Here is a 17,608-nt window from a genome sequence, read left to right as displayed (position 1 = left end):
ATTATAGACACAAATCTACCTCCATAGAAACATTCTTTAAGCTAAATCTATTACTTTTGCGAACAATCCCGATTAATTACATTTTTAGTTGTGTTTTTATTGTTATTTTATTACTTTTAATTGCATTATTATTATTATCATTATACTATTTACTAATATTCTCTCTACATAATGTCACTAAACTGGCTCAGTATATATTTTTTTCTTCTTTTTTTAATTTTAAATTTTAAATCATGAAGCACTAAAATGGGGGATATTTCAAGGGACATGTCATCCATGATTCTCAAAGTGTGGTTCGAGGAGCCCTAGTGGTCCTCATAAGTAACATGGTAAATTATGGTGTTGAAATATCTTTTTTTCTTTTTCTTCCTGAAATCAAGTAACAGTACTTATACTTGAGTAGGCTATATCAGTACTCTTTACGCCTCTGTTAATAAAGTGTTGGCTTTGTGTGCAAAAGTTGTCCCTGAAGTTTAAAAGTTAGAAAAAAAACTGATCTACATTATTTTATTTTCTCTGTAAACGAGCTTTGAGGTGATTATTGTGTGTTTTTAAAAAAAAGATATTTCTATGATAGTGAGAAAGTAGGACGTCCATTGGTCCAACCAAAACAAGTGACGTCACATAGAAACGTTCATTAGCTCAGGTGCGTCTCGTTATCTCCTCGCGGCTTTCTCTGAAACCATTTTTTTTTTGTGTGTGTGTGTGTTAAACTTATGGTTTTCTGCGCGTAAAGTTGATTTAAAGTGATTTTGACGCCCTGTGACACAGTTATATAAGTATTTGCTGTGAGTTGTGGAGGTTTGACTGTCGCTGGGAGGAGTTAAAGGCACCGCAGCAGCCTGAAAAACACGTCCTGCTGGATCAAGTGTCCATCCACATCCCTCCGGTAAGGTGAAGATGTCCAGACGGAGCTCTGTGTCCGTGTCCGGGGAGGAGGAGGAGGAGGAGGAGGACGAGGCCCCGCCGAGTCCGCAGGAGAGGAGCAACCACCGGGCGTTCATTCACAACAACACGATGTACGTCTGGGGAGGAAACCGGGTAAGAAACGACAGGTGTGACTGTGAGCACACCTGGAATATTGTCACCTGTCTGCATTAAAAGCCCCTGCTCACGAGGCTTAAAGCACCTGTAAAAAATTACATGATTCATTTAACTAGTGATAACATGCATATTAGTTTTACACTTGGCTGAAGGTGTGCTGTGGTATCTGTCTGGCTGGGTGTGTAGCTGCGTCCATACGAGTCGAAAATTGTAATTTCCGAGTGTAAAATTCCAATCTCCTTCTTTAAAGCAGACTAATATGAATTAGGATTGTCAAAAGTATCAATATTTTAAAAAGTATTGATACTAAAATGTTGTATCCGGATACGATACTCCTTTGTTGCCTTTTATTTTATCATTAATTTATTTTTTGCATGACCTCGGATTATAAAGTTCATTTTTTGCACAACTTTTATTATATATATTTTTAAATCAGTGTTTCTGTTAATAGTTTTATGTTGTAATAAAGGGTATTTTTTCTTTTTTTTTTTAAATTTCTTGTTAATGATATTTTTATTAGATTTTTAGGTATTTTTCTTTATCCCTGTGGTATCAAGTACTAAATATTTTTCCCTGGTATCAAGTTAAGTTGTTGGCAGTGGCTATCAGTACGTGATACGTGTCAATCAACCGGCAGTCTATCCGTACGCAGCACCCCTCATTGGCCAGTTTAGGTCTTGTGATTGATGCACCACGTGACTTAAAGTTCCGTCAGTTTTATTTTAGCTCACATTTCTCTTTAGTTACCCCGCTAACCCTTTTAATTTAGCCCTAACCCTAAAATGTTTATTTTTTGCTTATATTTATTTTTAAAGGTGGAATTTGCCGGGTTAAATATGTTAAAATGAAAAAAATGTTTTTTGTCAAATGTAGGATTCGTACGGATAGACTGCCGGTATATAGAGACGTATTTCGTAACCTTTGTTATAAATATTCAAAATAGTTGTTTTTTTTTATGTAACATTTTGGCAACAAGGCAAAGTGATTCATGCATTAAAGCATGACACAGGGCACAGAAACAATAAAAAATATTTTAAATGCAATCATTTAAATCAAAAGGAAATAACACAAATACTATATCAGTAAGTAATCACTGAACTTACTAAATATTTTATATTTCCAATGTTTTTTGGCTTTCTAGAAGTGCATTTTTAATTTGTTAAACGTTTTAGGGAAAACCAATTGTTAAATTTTCTTCTATTATTGTATTACAGGAATACATAATATATAAGTATATTTTAATACTTGTGGGGTTATTAGGTACCATTTTATACTCTAGTGAAGTTGAGCTGTAGTATCTGCTTGGCTGGGTTGCCAGATGCATTCTAGTGTGTATGTCCAGTAACTTATCCATTAATTTTCTATCTTTGCTACATTAACGGTGACCCCTGAGCACAAAGTTAGCAGTTTTGATCCCAATTCTTTCATTTTAAGCTTGCATTTTGATTTTAGAATTCAGTGATTGTTGTTTTCTGACCCACAGACGGCTCACGGCGAAGACGTCGTCCTGCCCAGTGATGAGATGTGGTCGTGTGATTTGGACAGCGGTAAATGGTGAGATAAAGATGGCTGACTTTATATAAAGAGATAGAACAAACTCTTTTGTTTTTGTTGTTTTTCTTTTTAAGATCACTTATGTCTTTCTGTCACAGGGAACTTATAAAAACTATCGGTGACATCCCACCAGAATTTGCTCTTTGCAGCAGCGCCAATATCGAGTCCACCTTCTTCATTTTTGGAGGATGGCTGGACTCTGGATACACAAACCAGGTGAGACGTTCTACACTGATAGTGTGCAAAACACCTTCAAGATGTACAGACGTGTCATCAGACTGCATTGTGTTGTTAGAGGAAGGGAAGAGGGTATTTAGGATGTTTTGATCTAACAGGAAACAAGTAACATTGTATGTATTAATAAATCTAAAACTAGATTAAACTAATCACCTCCATTTAAAAAAAAAAAAAAAAAAAAAAACATATATATGTTTTAAAATGCAGGTAATAATGAAATATTGGTTGCAAACTGTGCCAAAAATCTTAAGAAAACAAAAGGAAATTCAGTAACATCATGTTTTACAATGCAATTAACATATTTCATAAATAAATAAAAATTCAAAAACTCAATTAAACTGCATAAAAAAACAAATGTTGAACTGCAGCAGTCAAAAATGCAAGAAATAAAGAAACATTGTTTGCAATTGGTGAAAAAATGCTTAAAAGAGCAAAAAAGGGATATGATATGATGAGAGGGTGTGATCTCTTTGCAATTTTGTTTAAAAACACGAATATGTTTAAGGTGTACAACATAGACACTTCGGAGCAGCCCTGCACATGGAGGAAAGTGACCAACACCAAAGGAATGACGCCGTCGCCTCGAAACAAGCACTCCTGTTGGGTTTACAAAGACAGGTCGGTGTTAGCTTAGCTTTGCTGCAATGTTTCAGACGATAAAATGCCGTTGTTTTGGTGCAGGTTGATCTTCTTTGGAGGATATGGATGCAAAACGATACGAGAAGTCCAAAATTCACCCAACTTCTTAGTGGATGAGATGTCCTGGGTTGGTATTGTTTGAACATAACTAAAGTAGCAGCTTTCAGTGTTGATCACATGTTGTCGTCTTCTTCGTTAAGGCAACCATTGGAAACATGTTGTTTCAATGCTTTGGATGGAACAATGAGGTGGTCGTGTTTGACGTCCAAACGTCCACATGGAGCGTCCCACAGACCACAGTGAGTAGAAGTGGAACATCATTTAACCACATGTGGACATTTTTATTTTCACCTGCACAGCATCCGACGACTTTGCTTCCAGACATCCGATGAGTTTGTCTCCAGGCATCCGACTACTTTACCTCTAAACGTCCGGCATCCTGACTGTTAATGATTATTCTTTTGTTTCTAACATCTGTAAATGTCCTTCAATCACTTATTGTTATTATTACGGTGATTTTAATCCTCTTAGACTTTTGCAGAGAATTGAGAAAAACATTTGATTGAGACGTTTGTACTAAAAGTCTACAACAGCATCAAGATGCTTTATTTTTTCGTAAAGCTATTTAAGGGTAGGGTAGGCGATTTTCAAAAGCTAGCATGATTTTGAATGTAGCCTCCCTGATGGCTCCGCCTTTACCCCCCTTGCCCCTCCCCTCTGTGCTCTGTCTCACTCACATGCATGCGCACAGCTGCTCCAGCTGCTGACCTCAGCTCATCGCTTGTATTGTGTAAAAACTTGGTTGTCTCATTCAGCAGTAAGTAAGCAATAAACTTTATCATTATATATGTTAAACGTGACTTAAAAATTCAGTTTTATCTCTGTCTGCGGTGAAGCGCCTTCAGTGTGAGCTCGTGCATGCGAAGGGTCGAGAACGAGCAAAGAGACAAAAAGACGTGATTGGTTAAAAAAAAAAAAAGGTTTTTTTCCATTGGTTGAAGGTATTACAGTTGATGGATTTTCTTCGTTCCTTTTTCAGAGCACATAAAATCTTAATTTCTGTCAGGACATAAAGATAATTTCAACCAAAAAGTTAAAAAGTGTATCTAGAGGAAATCGCCTACCCTAGCTTTAAGGGTAGATGTGGAGCAGAGGTTTTCTTATGTTAGGGTTCACTTTGTGTTACTTTATATTAAAACAATGAGAAACATGAGGTAAATCAAATTAAATGTGGCTACAGATTAGTGACTGGTCAGTTTCTGGTCACAGTTGTTTGTGATTTAATGTTGCACGTGTGTGTTTTGATCCAGGGTTTGCCTCCAGCTGCCAGAGGTTGCCATGCCAGCGCTCAAAATGGAAGCAAAGCTTACATCTCTGGAGGTGTGGTGAGTTTACAGCACTCTATTTAAAGTGTATGTGGACGCTCTGCTTTACATTGCTTTTTATCACTGTGTGTGGAAGTGAGTCCTTGATATTCTGTAAGGTCCAGGTCATTCCTCAGTCACTGTTTGGGGAAGGCCACTTCCTGTTTTAGCATGTTTTTCCTGTCGTGATGAGACCCTGAAAACACTTTCAAAAGCCAAATCCTGTTTAAGGAAAATGCAATTTAAGGCCTTCCACTGACCTCGTGTCCGCTTACTTTTGGCTGTGATCGTGGAACCTGTTTTTAAATTAATACATTTTAGCCTTTTCTTGAATTTGTTTTTGCAGGAAACGACAGAGTTGGACTTGTTCTGCTTGGACTTGGACACGTGGACCTGGACTCAGTTGTAAGTTATTCTCTTGTTTTGAAACAAATTTTGAACACTTTTTAACGGTTAACGCTCGCTCTGGTTTCCTCAGTGACAGCTACTGTTCTCCTCTGGGACGCTGCATGCACACCATGACGTCCATATCGGATCACAAGCTCTTCGTCTATGGAGGTCTCGGCGTGGATGGAAGCACTCTGAGTAAGACCTACAGATGAATATTGTTATATTAAATACAACCATGTAGGCGATCATCAGGCAGAGCGAACAGGAAACCAAAGAATTAAAGGTTGCAGCTACAAAGTCATACTGCGAAGGAGAAAAATATTCATTAGGATGCAAAGTTTGAGGTGTAGACCTGATTAGATCTTGTCACTTTTTCATGAAACTAAACTTTCAACTTGTCTATACATTAAATTGTTGTTGTGGTTTCTCTTATTTGTAGGGATATAAGGAGTTATCCTAAATCAGCTGAAAAATCAATGCTTCCTCGCTCTTTATCAAAGGGTTTTAAACTAATATCTCTGCAATTTTAACGTGAAACTACTGCCAAAAGGCTTTTCTTTTGGCACTAACTGTCATCATTGACACCAATGTTGTTGCTGCATTCTGCTGCTCAATGATAAATGCTTAAAATTGGTTTCAGATCTCCTGAATGAAGGTAAAATGCAGCCAATAACAGGAGAAAATAACACAAACTACCTTTGCACAAACATTGTTGTAGAGCAAAGAAGCTAAAGAAAAGGAAGCACGACATGTGAAAACTTAAATAACCTTTAAGAGTTTTCTTTTTTTAATCGATACATTTTCCAGATGATGCCTGGACATTCGACACAACGAAGAGTGAGTGGACAAAGCTGAAACATCAGCATGTAGACAAGGCGAGGTAATGTTTCCATTTGTTCTTTAATGTTCCCGTTCTCATTGTTGTTTCCTTTGTTTACATCAAAGCAGCAGAAATAGCTCCGTGTGTTGAGCAAAGGCCTCATATCAGTCGATCTGATTCTGTGGAAATTTTATCACATTTTCACATCTCTAGCCGTACACGCGAGGACGAAGATGAAGCTAAATCAACCCTTCAGGCATTCTTTTTAAAACCCTTTCACTTCACACACCAGATAACCAAACATACCTTTTTTTTACTGTTTATTTCCATCTCATATGATTTGTATTTTGAAGTTGTGGCTTTATTTTTAAGATTAAATTGTAAAAATGTGAATGAAATTCAAACTTAGTTAAAACTGTCTTAAACCTTTCTACTTTTACTCTTCAGGGTTTCTCATTCAGCTTGTCTGGGCAGTGATGGTGACGTTGTCGTGTTTGGAGGATGCAGCAAGCTTCTCATCCTGATGGACACGGTGTGTGTATTTGTATTTAATTTTTAACTTTATCACTCCTGCTGTGATTTTAGAGGCCAGTTGCTCATAAGAAGGAAAACGTAAGTGGTTTAAGGGCTTAATGGGTTCTTTTTTTTAGCTCCTTAAACCAAACTTTGATTCTAAATATGAAGTATTTCTGATCAGCATGAATAAGTGTTTTTCTCACGGTAGCTGCAGCCAGAAACATTTGAAGAATATTAACGTTGAATTGGGGAGGGGCTCCAACACAATTATTTTAAATTCAGAATATATAGTACATGTTAATGCACACCTTACATTTGTCATTTTAGCATGTTTACTGTTTTAGTTCATTGATTATAATATCCAATGTAAAAGTTCAACTAGGGACTAGAGCTTGAAATAAACAGCTATTACACTATTTGTACAACACATTATGCTTATGTGAAGCTTATGTAAATATGTATCAACCCTATTTAAATCTATTCTTCAAATACTACCTTTTTTTAAAGAGCATTTTACATTTATTTAAATGTTTTGTTTTCGATTTAGGTATTTAAAAAAATTGCATCAAGTTAAAAAATATTCTACTAATGAGGAACATTTTTGAATTTTTTGTCAAATAATTAAACTTAATAAAGTAAAAGCTACCACTAACGTGTAGTGAAAATCCTCTAACTTCTAATGGTGTTGCTCCACACTTTCCTGTTGAAAAGCAAACTAACGTTTCCTTACTTGCAGTTACGGTGATCTCTCACTGACCCACAATGCACTGCAGCACCATGATAAAGACTCATGATGTGTAACCAGTGTTTTTCTTTGCTCAGGTTTCGATTCTTCGCGCCCCGACTCAGGATCACTGCAGTGACGTCCTGATCTTTCAGACTCAGCCATACTCACTCTCCAGGTAAAGGATTACTAACACAATGAAGTGTTTGTTTGGTCATGTGCTCACACACACACACATACACACACTGTGGAGCATGTTTGTGTGTTAATGAGCTTTGCTTTCTCACTGCATGTGTGCACACATGAGCCAAATCATGTTGAATAAACCAGTTACAGGATATAAAGTTGTTTTAGTCAAAATGTATTTTTTTTTTTAATGTTAATTCAGTACAAATGTGAGAAAACAAGTACAGAGTGTGTGGTTTAACACACGATGGGAGGGGGTCGCCAAATGCCTTCAAGAAACTAAGAATATTTTTTGAACAATTTGAGCCCATTTTTGCTTATTTTTTTGCAACTACACCAAACTTGCCATATTTTAACCTATTTTTATCACTTTTTCTTGCCATATTTTTGCTCCTTTTCTGCACATTTTTTCCACTTTTCCAACCTAATGTCACATGTCATTACTGTCACTTTTAACCTCTTTTCACCATATTTCATGCTTATTTTTGCCAATTTAACCACATTCACAATTTGTCATGGCCATTTGCCAGTGTAAATTGTTCCAATATTGATACTTTGAACCCCTTTTACCACTATTTCTGTCTGTTTTTTGGACACTCTAATTCTTTCTGTGGTTTTTAAAATGCCTTTTCACTATCTTTTATACCGTTTTTGGTCAATATATACTACTGTGGAAATAATACTAAACTTCCTTCTGGATAAGTAACAGTGGCTACTATTTAGATAAATAAATGTGGTTATCACTGATTCAGAGAACAATGGACAATCATTTTGCTGACCTTATGGATGGGCCCAAAAAGTTAAATGTTAAAGAAGGTGAATTAGTGCTTGTCTTTAGATGCTATAATTAAACTAGTTCCGAGGCAGAATAAAAAGCAGTTAATCACAGGATGGAATGACAAACATGAAGAACTACAGCGGTTGAACCAGATTTACAGATGGGATTATAACCTGTTGGTTTCCTCCTGGGCTGATCTAAATAACCTGTTGGTTTCCTCCTGGGCTGATCTAAATAACCTGTTGGTTTCCTCCTGGGCTGATGTAAATAAACCTGAGTGTTCGTTTCCTCTCAGATTGTGCGAGGACTCGATCGGAGGAAACTCTCACATGTTTGGAGATCAGCTCCTCTCGCTGCCATCGAAGCTGCAGAGCCGCGTTCGTAAAAGAATCCACTTTTTCTCCTCCATCACGTTTCCACCCACCCCCTGAGGACGCTTTTTAAACCGTTCGTTAGTCGGCTGCTTTTATTTTGAAGGCCGGGGATGTGCATGTATCTGAATTGGTGCTGAAACGTCTTTTTAACTTGAATTTTTAGGTCATTTTTCTTTTTTAATGTTTACATTGTGAAGCATTTTATGGGAATGATGTTTCAACATTTTATTTTTAAATTAAAACAAAAGCAACTGTAAAATGTATAAACGCAGTTTAATGAAGTTGGATTTTTACAAATAATTCTGAATGATGTGCAAACATGCAGTGAAAAGCTTCTGTGATGCATAAGTTTTTTTTATTTTATTGTTTTTAATGCTGCATCTATGGTTTGTGAAATTTTCACAGTAATTCTCATTACTTTTTTTGGCCATGCAGCAGCTTTCTGTGACTTTAATAAAAGCAAAAATAAGCCCAAAGTGTTTCTATGAAGCCTGTTTGAACCGCTTTATTTTAAAAATGTCCAGATTTTCTTCTCACAGCGGTCGGATGTAGTTTGCAGGTAACATCCCCCTCTGTCCTGTGCGTTGGTTTACTCCAAACACCCATCCCTCGTCAATGGGCTCCACATCTAAAAGTATGTCACCTTCCTGAAGGGAAACTTCATCTGAATCTGCTCCAACGTAGCTGTACATGGCCTGGAAACGCTTCTGATGGAGACAAGTGCGAGTAATGTAGCAAAATGCATTAAAAGGAACTAAAATATGTCAAGAAAAAGGGATAAAAAAAAAGGTTAAAATATGGCAAATATTATGTAGTTGCAGAAAAATGTAATTTTTCAAATTAAAACACTACACCCAAATTTTAGTTTATACTTATAACATGATCAAAACTGCCTCTGAGTTGGCCAGAAATTTTAATATCAAAATGTAGTTAAAAAAAAAAAGTTGGGAGCCACTGTTCTAATGTATTTCTTACTGTGATGCATTCAAAGACAGTTTGAAACCACGGCCACTAACTTTTTTGGTGGTGTGTTTATCTTACCCGTCCACCGGGGGGCGCTGCAGGAGCATGACTGTCAGGGTCAGAGGAATCTACACACACACACACACACAAAAAGCTGCTTTTCCTGTGTTTGAGGATCAAAACGGTTTCTTTGCAACTTTTCTCACCTTGTCTGTTTTCAGGAGGAGGAGCATCACTGCGTACTTTGCTCTTTTCAAACTCTTCATGGTATTTTATCTACACACACACACACGTTTTTCAGGTAAAGTGATAAATTGGTTGACCTATTACAAACAACTCGCATGATGTATTAATATCTGGAGTGACGACGCATTTCTCATGAATTTGTGTTAAATGAGGTCACTTTGGTAACGTTGAAGGTGCAGAATAATTAGAAAAATGAAGACCTTATTTAATGTCCTTATTTTGAAGGAGTGTTATTTAAAGAATGTCCTTAAATGTCATTAAAACAAGTGTATACACACACTCGCACACACAAAGTTCTCCCTAAACAAGTAGAGCTCAGGGAGAAGCAACTCCATTTTAGGAGATGAAGACACATCAGAATGTTTTTTACCATTTAGAAAACAACCATTAAAGACTTTTCTAAAATTGAAAAAAATATTAAAGAGATTAGATAAAGTTAAAAATAAAAAAAAAACAAGGTGAGGAAAAATCGAGCATTAAGCGAAGAAACACTTAAAAGAAAAAATTAAAAACCAAACAAAATCCCATTCCAGCAAGTTAATTTTGTCTTTTTTGAGGTAATATGTTAAGATTATATTTATTCAGACAACCTTTTATCAGGAAACTTGATCTTGTGACATGTTTCGACTGCCAACTGTCATCTTCCTCAGAGGTGATTGCTTTGGCGTGTCCCTACGACTTCTTTCATAATGGAAAGCATTAAATCATCTACTTCATAAGCAATCAGTAGATGCTTTGATGCTTTCCTTATGAAATAACTTGTACGGGCACATCAAAGCAATCACCTCTGAGAAGGACTGGCAGTTGGCAGAAAAACAGTTGTCTGAATAAATGAAACCTTAATAAAAATAAATAAAATACAAGTAGAAAATTTGAGAGGATTTTAAAAAAAAGTAAATTGAACATTGACTATTATATAGTCATAAGATCTTATTAAAATATAAAAAAAATACACAAATTAATAAAATAATTAAAATAAATTAAATATCAGGGGTGAAAACACAAAAAAATTATAAAAACTAAAGAAATGTGTAATTTAATCTTTACTTGACTTTAAAAACTAAAGTGAAAGCCATCGATTAAAATATACACTATATTTTGAAGCTTTGTGTTTACTATTGCTTTTTTTTCGTTTGTTTTTTTTTAGCTTTTTCGTGTGTTTTAATGTGAAGTGAATGGAGATTAAAGCAGTGGAGTGGTACGAGTTGAGCTTTTCAACCATCATTTTGTTCTTAATGTGGAGCTCCCAGAGGAAGGAGTCTGTGTGTGTGTGTGCGCTTCAGTGTGGTATGCGTGTGTGTGTGTGCACAGCTGAGACTCTGACCATGTAGGGCTGATGGAGGAGAAATGCCTGAGTGTGACTTCTGCTCCGAAACACTTTGTTCTCTCACAGTCTCCAAGCACAGAGAAAATCCCTTCACTCACAGAAATTCAGTTGAACTCGCCTGTTTCTGCTTTTTTATTAATAAGCAGAGCAGATTTAATATATTTCTTGACAATATCTAATCTATTCCAAATTTTACAAGTTTCATTTTTATTTAAATATATTTTAATATTTTATTTTCATTTTTCATATAAATATTCATATTACAAAACACATTAATTCCAGCAAGATATTTTTTGAATAGTATGTTAAAGTTTAATTTAATCAGAAAACTGTTCCCTGGTTAGTCCACTTTGATCTCCTGACATGTTTCGACTGACAACTGCCAGTCTTCGTCAGATCAAAGTTGATTTCCTAAGGAAAAGTTGTCTGAATAAATGAGACTTAAACATACTATTCAAAAAGAATCTCGCTGGAATTTATATGTGGAAGTAAAGGAAACCTCAAAGAAAACATAAAGCATATTTTTTGCATTTTAATTTAATGCTTATTGATTAATTTAGATTTTTCCACACAATAAAAAGCACAGCACAGTCACGCCACCGACCCCTATTTATACCAGTGACACAATCTTCAAAGGCAACGCCATCATCTTCAAAGGCAACACCATCATCTTCAAAGGATTACACCAAGTAAAATCTTTGTATTGTCTAAAAACTGTATTTGACAAACAAAACTGATTCTGATGCCGAGATTACAGTAAGTGTCCTTTGACATTTTCAGCATACAGCGTCCTACTTGGATTTTATAGCTATATTTTATTATTTACTTACAGTTCAAAAGTGTGTTATATAATATGAATCTGACGTGTGAGTTTGCAGCTGTTGTGTGTGTGTGTGTCGGTTAAATGAGGTAAGGGGCTGTCAGGGTTTGTGTTTTGCAGACAAACTAAACTCACGTTACTGATCTGATCCTGAGTTTTCTTCAGTCTCTGCATCTCAGGAGTGTCGGCCACCACGCTGAAGCCTTTCCCTTTGTTCTTCTCAAAGTCCTCCTTATAAAGAGCCTGCAAACATCAGCAGCTGTTAAAGGATTTTAAAAGTCTTTAAAATGCTTATTCTACACAGATCTGTCCTAAAAATAAACAAGCCTTTACTTCAACTGAAGATCCCTTATATCTCTGTTGCAGTTTGATATTAAACTGAGCACCCCAAAGACCATATTTAACATTTTTGTTTTAAAAATCATATTTCCAACTAGATTAAGATGCATGCACTGAAATCTGCGTTAAAAAATGTAGAAGTGTTAAAATAAGTCAAAAGAAAATAAATTAAAATAAGCTTTAAAAGTTTGAGAAAGTTTAAAAGAAAAGCTGAAAATGATGAATGGGGTTGAAATAGCTGAAAATTTTCATTTTTTTAAATTTTCTTTTCCTTTTTAATCTTTTTGTGACAGCAATGCATGTTTTGTTGTTTGCAATAAAATAAATGATTTTTTTTATTTATTGCATTATTGTGACCATCACCAGCCCTCCCTAAGGACGAGTAAGACACACTTTATTAAAGGGAGAATATAAAAAGAGAGGGCAGTGTTACACCGAGGTGAGAGGAAGGGAAGAGGGAGTCAGGGTAGGACAATGGAAGGGGTGGGGATGACGCCTCTGAAGAAGACTGGCAGTTGACAGTCGAAACATGTCAGGAGATCAAAGTAAATATCCTGAAAAAACAGTTGTCTAAATAAATGAAACCTTAACATATGATTAAAAATGATAGCAAAAAGAACTTGCTGGAATTATATTGATTACGTTCTTTTTTTTTTAATACAAAAATTATCCTGAAAAAACCTTAAAAAAATCCTTTTTGAAAATATTTTTGCTGGAATGGGCATGTGATGCACTCACAGAAACACCAGTGAGTCATGATGTGCTATGAGGAATATGTGAGAGAGCTTCACTGTAGAGACATTTATGGTTATAAACAAAGAAGTGGAGGGGCCGGCCCAGGGGAGGGGGGAGGGAGGAAAAGAGAGAGAGAAAGTGTGAGACGGGATCATTTTAGTGCAACAGTGATTGTTGAACGGCTTTCACAGAGACACAAGACAGATGGCATTTTCATTCATTTATGTTCCTATGTTTTTAGAAATATCTTGATAAAAGATAATTAGCATTAGCCCAAAGCCCAACCAACAGGTGACGTGCATTAGCAATGCTAACTTACAGTATACCATGGCTGTGTTGTAAATGCCATACTAAGGTACTACTCATACTAAGTCTGACGTCAAAATTAGTATGTAGTGCATTTACATTAGATAGTATGAAAAGATTGAGTAAGCAAGAAATACTCGGATATAGACTATATGGGCACACTAGTCATACTCAACCATCCCATGATGCATTGCGAGCCCAACGTAAAATTGTCCCGGACCGTCTTCAAGCTAAAAATCACACATTACCTTTTCAAAACAAAAGCATTTCTTCTTATCTTCCATTAGTTAGCAACTCTTATGTAAATAGGGCTCTTATTTTGAAGTTAACAGGAAGTTTTATCAGTAGCACAATGGAGGGTCTCCGAAATGTTGGCTTGAAATGTGTGTACGTGGGTTTTATGGATCAAATGAGCACATTTTGATATTCTACTTGGTCACTTTCAAAGGTGGAGAATCAACACGATGTGCTTCAGGTTTTTGTCCAAATGCATCTTGGGAAACTTGAATGTATACTTCAGTGGAACGCTCATCATCATAATCATACTAATAGTTATTAGTAAATAGCTAATGGGTGTGCTCACCTGGCTGTTGAGCATGCTCTGTTGTTTGAGGCGCAGATTCTCTGGGGTGTCGGCCACAATGGTGAACGAGGTTTTTGGGTAATGCCTGCGGGAAAAAAAATCACTCATTTAGTTATAGTTTGACCTGTTTTTATTTAACTTTTTAACTTCAAATCTTGGATATTCATGCCTGTACATATGTTCATTTATCTAATAATGTTGCTCTCCTACTATTATATCAAGGTTTTCTTTTATTCAGATAACTTTTTTCAAGAAATTTTCTTTGATCTCCAGACATGTATCTACTGTCAACTGCCAGTCTTCCTCAGAGGCATCTGCTGATCTCTTTGATGTGTCCTTGATCTCCTTTATAGTCGAAACATGTCAGGAGATCAAAGTAAATTTTCTGAAAAAAGTTGTCTGAGTAAAAGAAAACCTTATATTATTCAAAAAGAACTTGCTGGAATTATTCTCCCACTGTTATTTTAATCGTTTTTTCCATTCATTTATATTTTCCTTTTTCCTCTCTCTCTTTTTTTTTTTTTTTTTTTTAAATACATTTTGATCTTACCTCATTTTGATTTTATTCCATATTAACTTTAAAAGTTAAATAAGTGATCTTATGCTTTGATTTTGAAGGGGAAATATTGATTCGTTATAACACCATTTATTCTTCCTTCTAACAGTATAGGGAGCGGTATAGTAATACTTAGCTTTCATTCTTTTTTTTTCTTTTAGTTTTTATCTTTAAAAAATGTTATATATTATATAATTGCACTTTTTGATTTATTTCTTGTAGATTTATTGATAGAAAAATATATTTAATATATTATTATTTTTATTTTTTTTTCATGGTGCTGCATTGTTTTAAATGTATTTAAACAGGGATTTTTCTCAGCAAAACCTTCAAAATGTGATACCACGGTAACTTCAGTGATGAACTGTGATATAATGAGACACATATCGGCTCTAACTGCAGTGTATTTGAATCTAAATGTGTGATGAAATTGAAGTATTTCCTGTGCGCACACACACACACACACACACACTCACATGGTGCAGTAAGGTTTTTTGTCGAAGCCTTTGTAGTTGTTCATGCTCAGGGCCATTTTACACACCTCACAGCTGAAACATCCTTTGTGCCAATACTTGAAAAGAAAGAAAAGAGACAGATAAAATTTAATTTCAGTGCTGTTTTTCAAAACAAAAACAAACAGACACTATAAGATCTTTAAATTGAATAAAAAAAAGGAAAGGATACATTATTGTCTCTTTTAAAATAGAATTATGGTATACACACACACATATATATATATATATATATATATATATATATGAAAATAAAATACAGTTGATTATTTAAAACTCTGTTCTTTTTTTCCAAATGCTTCACAGCTACGTGCTAATCAAGTCGACACATATAAAATTTGTGGCTGATGTCTAGTTCCTCTGCAGCCTTACAGAGGAAAATGCCATATTTCACCTGAGAGAAACTACAGAAACATGACAGCGTTTGAAGGAAATATGAAACAGACCCTGCACAGACTGTCAACAAAACAAAAAAAAAAAAAAACAGCAAAAAATCTGTATTTTATCAATTTCACTTTGACAGGAACAGATCTATTCTTTATGTCTGTAACAAAGGTAGACAGTTAATAACCAAAGCACTTTGTTTTGTTTATAACATTGGTTATTTGATGTTTAGGTTACGTAGAAATTAAAATATAAGGTAAAAAAAATATTAAGTTTTAACCACATTAGCATTGTTGTTTAAAAATGTGTTTTAATATTAAGAAAATATATAAATTTTTATCGGTTATCGGACAAAGAAGATCGGATCGCTTAGAAATATTTCATCTCGCGATATCCCGCATCACCAAATATCAGGATATGTTATGGATGCTTTTTTGGGGGTAAAAAAAAAATGTTAAAGAATTTATTTCACAACAGAAAAACAAACCAGTAAAGATATGCATTATAAGTTAAAAGTTAAAACACAAAAAACTACATTTGTTTTACTTCACGTTCACGTACCTTATCCAGGCAGTTGAGCTTCTCTGTGGGATAAACTGGTTTGTTGCATCTCCCACAGGGTGGATTCATGGTGTCTGTGCAGCAGAAAGCCCCAGAGTTCAGAATGGGATGCACTGGGAAACTAAACTCATTTTTCCCTTCAGGAATGTGAGGAGGAGCCCAGTTCCACCAGTCTGCTGCACTGGGACATTATGGTGCGTTCAGGGACAAGTATGGTACTTGTGTTTGGAGGAAAGTTTAGTGAAGTCTGTTCTAGAACTGGTGAATTAACTTATCAATGACCAGACAACATTTAAAAAGGGCATCAACTACTTGTAAATTACACAGAGCAAGGTAACAAATAAATAACAGTAAAATGTGCAATACAGTTTTAAAAAAACAGTTTTTGGTCAATTGTATGCAATGTTCTTAGATGAACAACACTAGTGAAATAACAAACACCAAAACCAAGAGAACTTGTAAATTTGTACTTTTTTTGGGGTCAAATCCGTGCAGCACTTGAATGCAGCACCACATGACTTTTAAGGACGATCTTTGAATTCTCCAAATAAAGTCTCCACTCATGCAAACAACCGCCACACAAACATTTTAGTGATGATTTACATCTACAGGACTGTGAGGTAGTGATAGATGTTAAAAATCCAATGCTCGTGAACGCACCTCTAAGCCAATCACTTGACACAGTTTTAAGAAAATTAAGAAATTGCAATAAAAGTAAAAAACTGTTTATTATGTAGTTCCAGTGTAAAATACAGATCATTTGGTGTATTTAGCGGCCTCTTGTGGACATATTATAGACATAGTTTTTTCACTTTTAATCCAGGGTTGTCTCTAAAATCCTAAATTAGAAGTAAAATAAATCTAACTAATATGTAGACAGAAAAGGAATTAAAGAAATACTAGTTCAAATGTAAACACATTTTGAAACATTTTAAAGATTTTGAAAGCAGGTATTTTTGATCTACAAACCTGGAACATTCAATCTGTTTTTTTGGTTATTTTATTTTTGTTTATTTTGGTGGTCGCTTTCTATGTTTTTCTAAAATTTTGTGTTTTTTGGAGGTATTTTGCTGAATTTCATTGTCACTTTGTAAATTTTTTCCTTTTTTGTGGTTTTGGTTCTTCTTTTTAATTTTTTTAAGATTTAATTTTACTTGGTTTCTTGGAGTCATTTTGTGTATTTTTATGTTATTTTGTAGGTTTTTGGATTAATTTGTAATATTCTTTCTTTGTTTTATGTTTTTGCTGTAATATTGTATATTTTTCTGGTACAGTTGTTTTGTTTTATTTGTCTGTCATTTTGTGTAATTTGTTGTTTTGTGTATTTTTCTGATATTTTGCAGTAGTTTTTTGCATTTTATTTTCCTTAAGTGCACATTTCTATAATTTTGTTTATTCCTTTGAGTCATTTTGTGAAGTTTTATGTCATTTTGTGTGTTTTTGTATATTTCGGTTATCGTTTTGTTTATTTTTTTTTCCATTTTAGTGTATTTTTGTTGTTTTGTGATTAATTTTTGCTGTGGTATCACTGTTGAAATCATGAGGGTTTAAAGAGCCATTTGAAGCATCAGATGACTTGAATTTTGTCAGTTTGATCAGTTTAAAAGTCAGAGCGGAGGAGTTTCCCATAGATTAATGGGATCTTCTCAC

The 17,608-nt window shown here is 34.9% G+C and overlaps 2 protein-coding genes across 2 annotated transcripts; one reads left to right on the top strand and one right to left on the bottom strand.

Annotated features, from left to right (window-relative positions):
- The first annotated feature begins 634 nt into the window (after positions 1-634).
- On the top strand, positions 635-9,095 carry LOC114481971 (kelch domain-containing protein 1-like). The gene is made up of 13 exons (XM_028477085.1): positions 635-1,041; positions 2,528-2,598; positions 2,697-2,814; positions 3,341-3,453; positions 3,517-3,601; positions 3,675-3,773; positions 4,785-4,859; positions 5,185-5,243; positions 5,317-5,423; positions 6,036-6,108; positions 6,496-6,580; positions 7,387-7,466; positions 8,548-9,095. Exons 1-13 carry the CDS (start codon positions 901-903, stop codon positions 8,681-8,683), a joined length of 1,242 nt encoding a protein of 413 aa, XP_028332886.1. The 5' UTR covers positions 635-900; the 3' UTR covers positions 8,684-9,095.
- Positions 9,096-9,103: 8 nt separating this feature from the next.
- LOC114481972 (LIM and SH3 domain protein 1-like) lies at positions 9,104-16,089 on the bottom strand. Its single transcript, XM_028477086.1, has 7 exons — positions 15,959-16,089; positions 14,978-15,072; positions 13,946-14,030; positions 12,118-12,225; positions 9,796-9,865; positions 9,668-9,717; positions 9,104-9,333 (listed from the first exon to the last, which is right to left on the bottom strand). Exons 1-7 carry the CDS (start codon positions 16,025-16,027, stop codon positions 9,160-9,162), a joined length of 651 nt encoding a protein of 216 aa, XP_028332887.1. The 5' UTR covers positions 16,028-16,089; the 3' UTR covers positions 9,104-9,159.
- Positions 16,090-17,608: the final 1,519 nt, after the last annotated feature.

Source organism: Gouania willdenowi, chromosome 19, assembly GCF_900634775.1.
Source record: "Gouania willdenowi chromosome 19, fGouWil2.1, whole genome shotgun sequence".
NCBI classification, from domain to species: domain Eukaryota; kingdom Metazoa; phylum Chordata; class Actinopteri; order Blenniiformes; family Gobiesocidae; genus Gouania; species Gouania willdenowi.
Note: the sequence above shows the minus strand (reverse complement) of the source record. Positions and strands in the feature narration are given on the sequence as shown.

What these genes read in the sequence shown, in the direction of transcription:
- LOC114481972 (XM_028477086.1), bottom strand. Translation starts at nt 16,027, where the DNA reads ATGAATCCACCCTGTGGGAGATGCAACAAACCAGTTTATCCCACAGAG. An exon ending in AGAGCATGCTCAACAGCCAG is followed by an intron (nt 12,226 to 13,945) that starts GTGAGCACACCC and finishes TGATGTTTGCAG; the next exon opens with GCTCTTTATAAGGAGGACTT. An exon ending in TCCTCCTGAAAACAGACAAG is followed by an intron (nt 9,718 to 9,795) that starts GTGAGAAAAGTT and finishes GTGTGTGTGTAG; the next exon opens with ATTCCTCTGACCCTGACAGT.
- LOC114481971 (XM_028477085.1), top strand. Translation starts at nt 901, where the DNA reads ATGTCCAGACGGAGCTCTGTGTCCGTGTCCGGGGAGGAGGAGGAGGAG. An exon ending in TGTTGGGTTTACAAAGACAG is followed by an intron (nt 3,454 to 3,516) that starts GTCGGTGTTAGC and finishes GTTTTGGTGCAG; the next exon opens with GTTGATCTTCTTTGGAGGAT. An exon ending in ACGTGGACCTGGACTCAGTT is followed by an intron (nt 5,244 to 5,316) that starts GTAAGTTATTCT and finishes TGGTTTCCTCAG; the next exon opens with TGACAGCTACTGTTCTCCTC.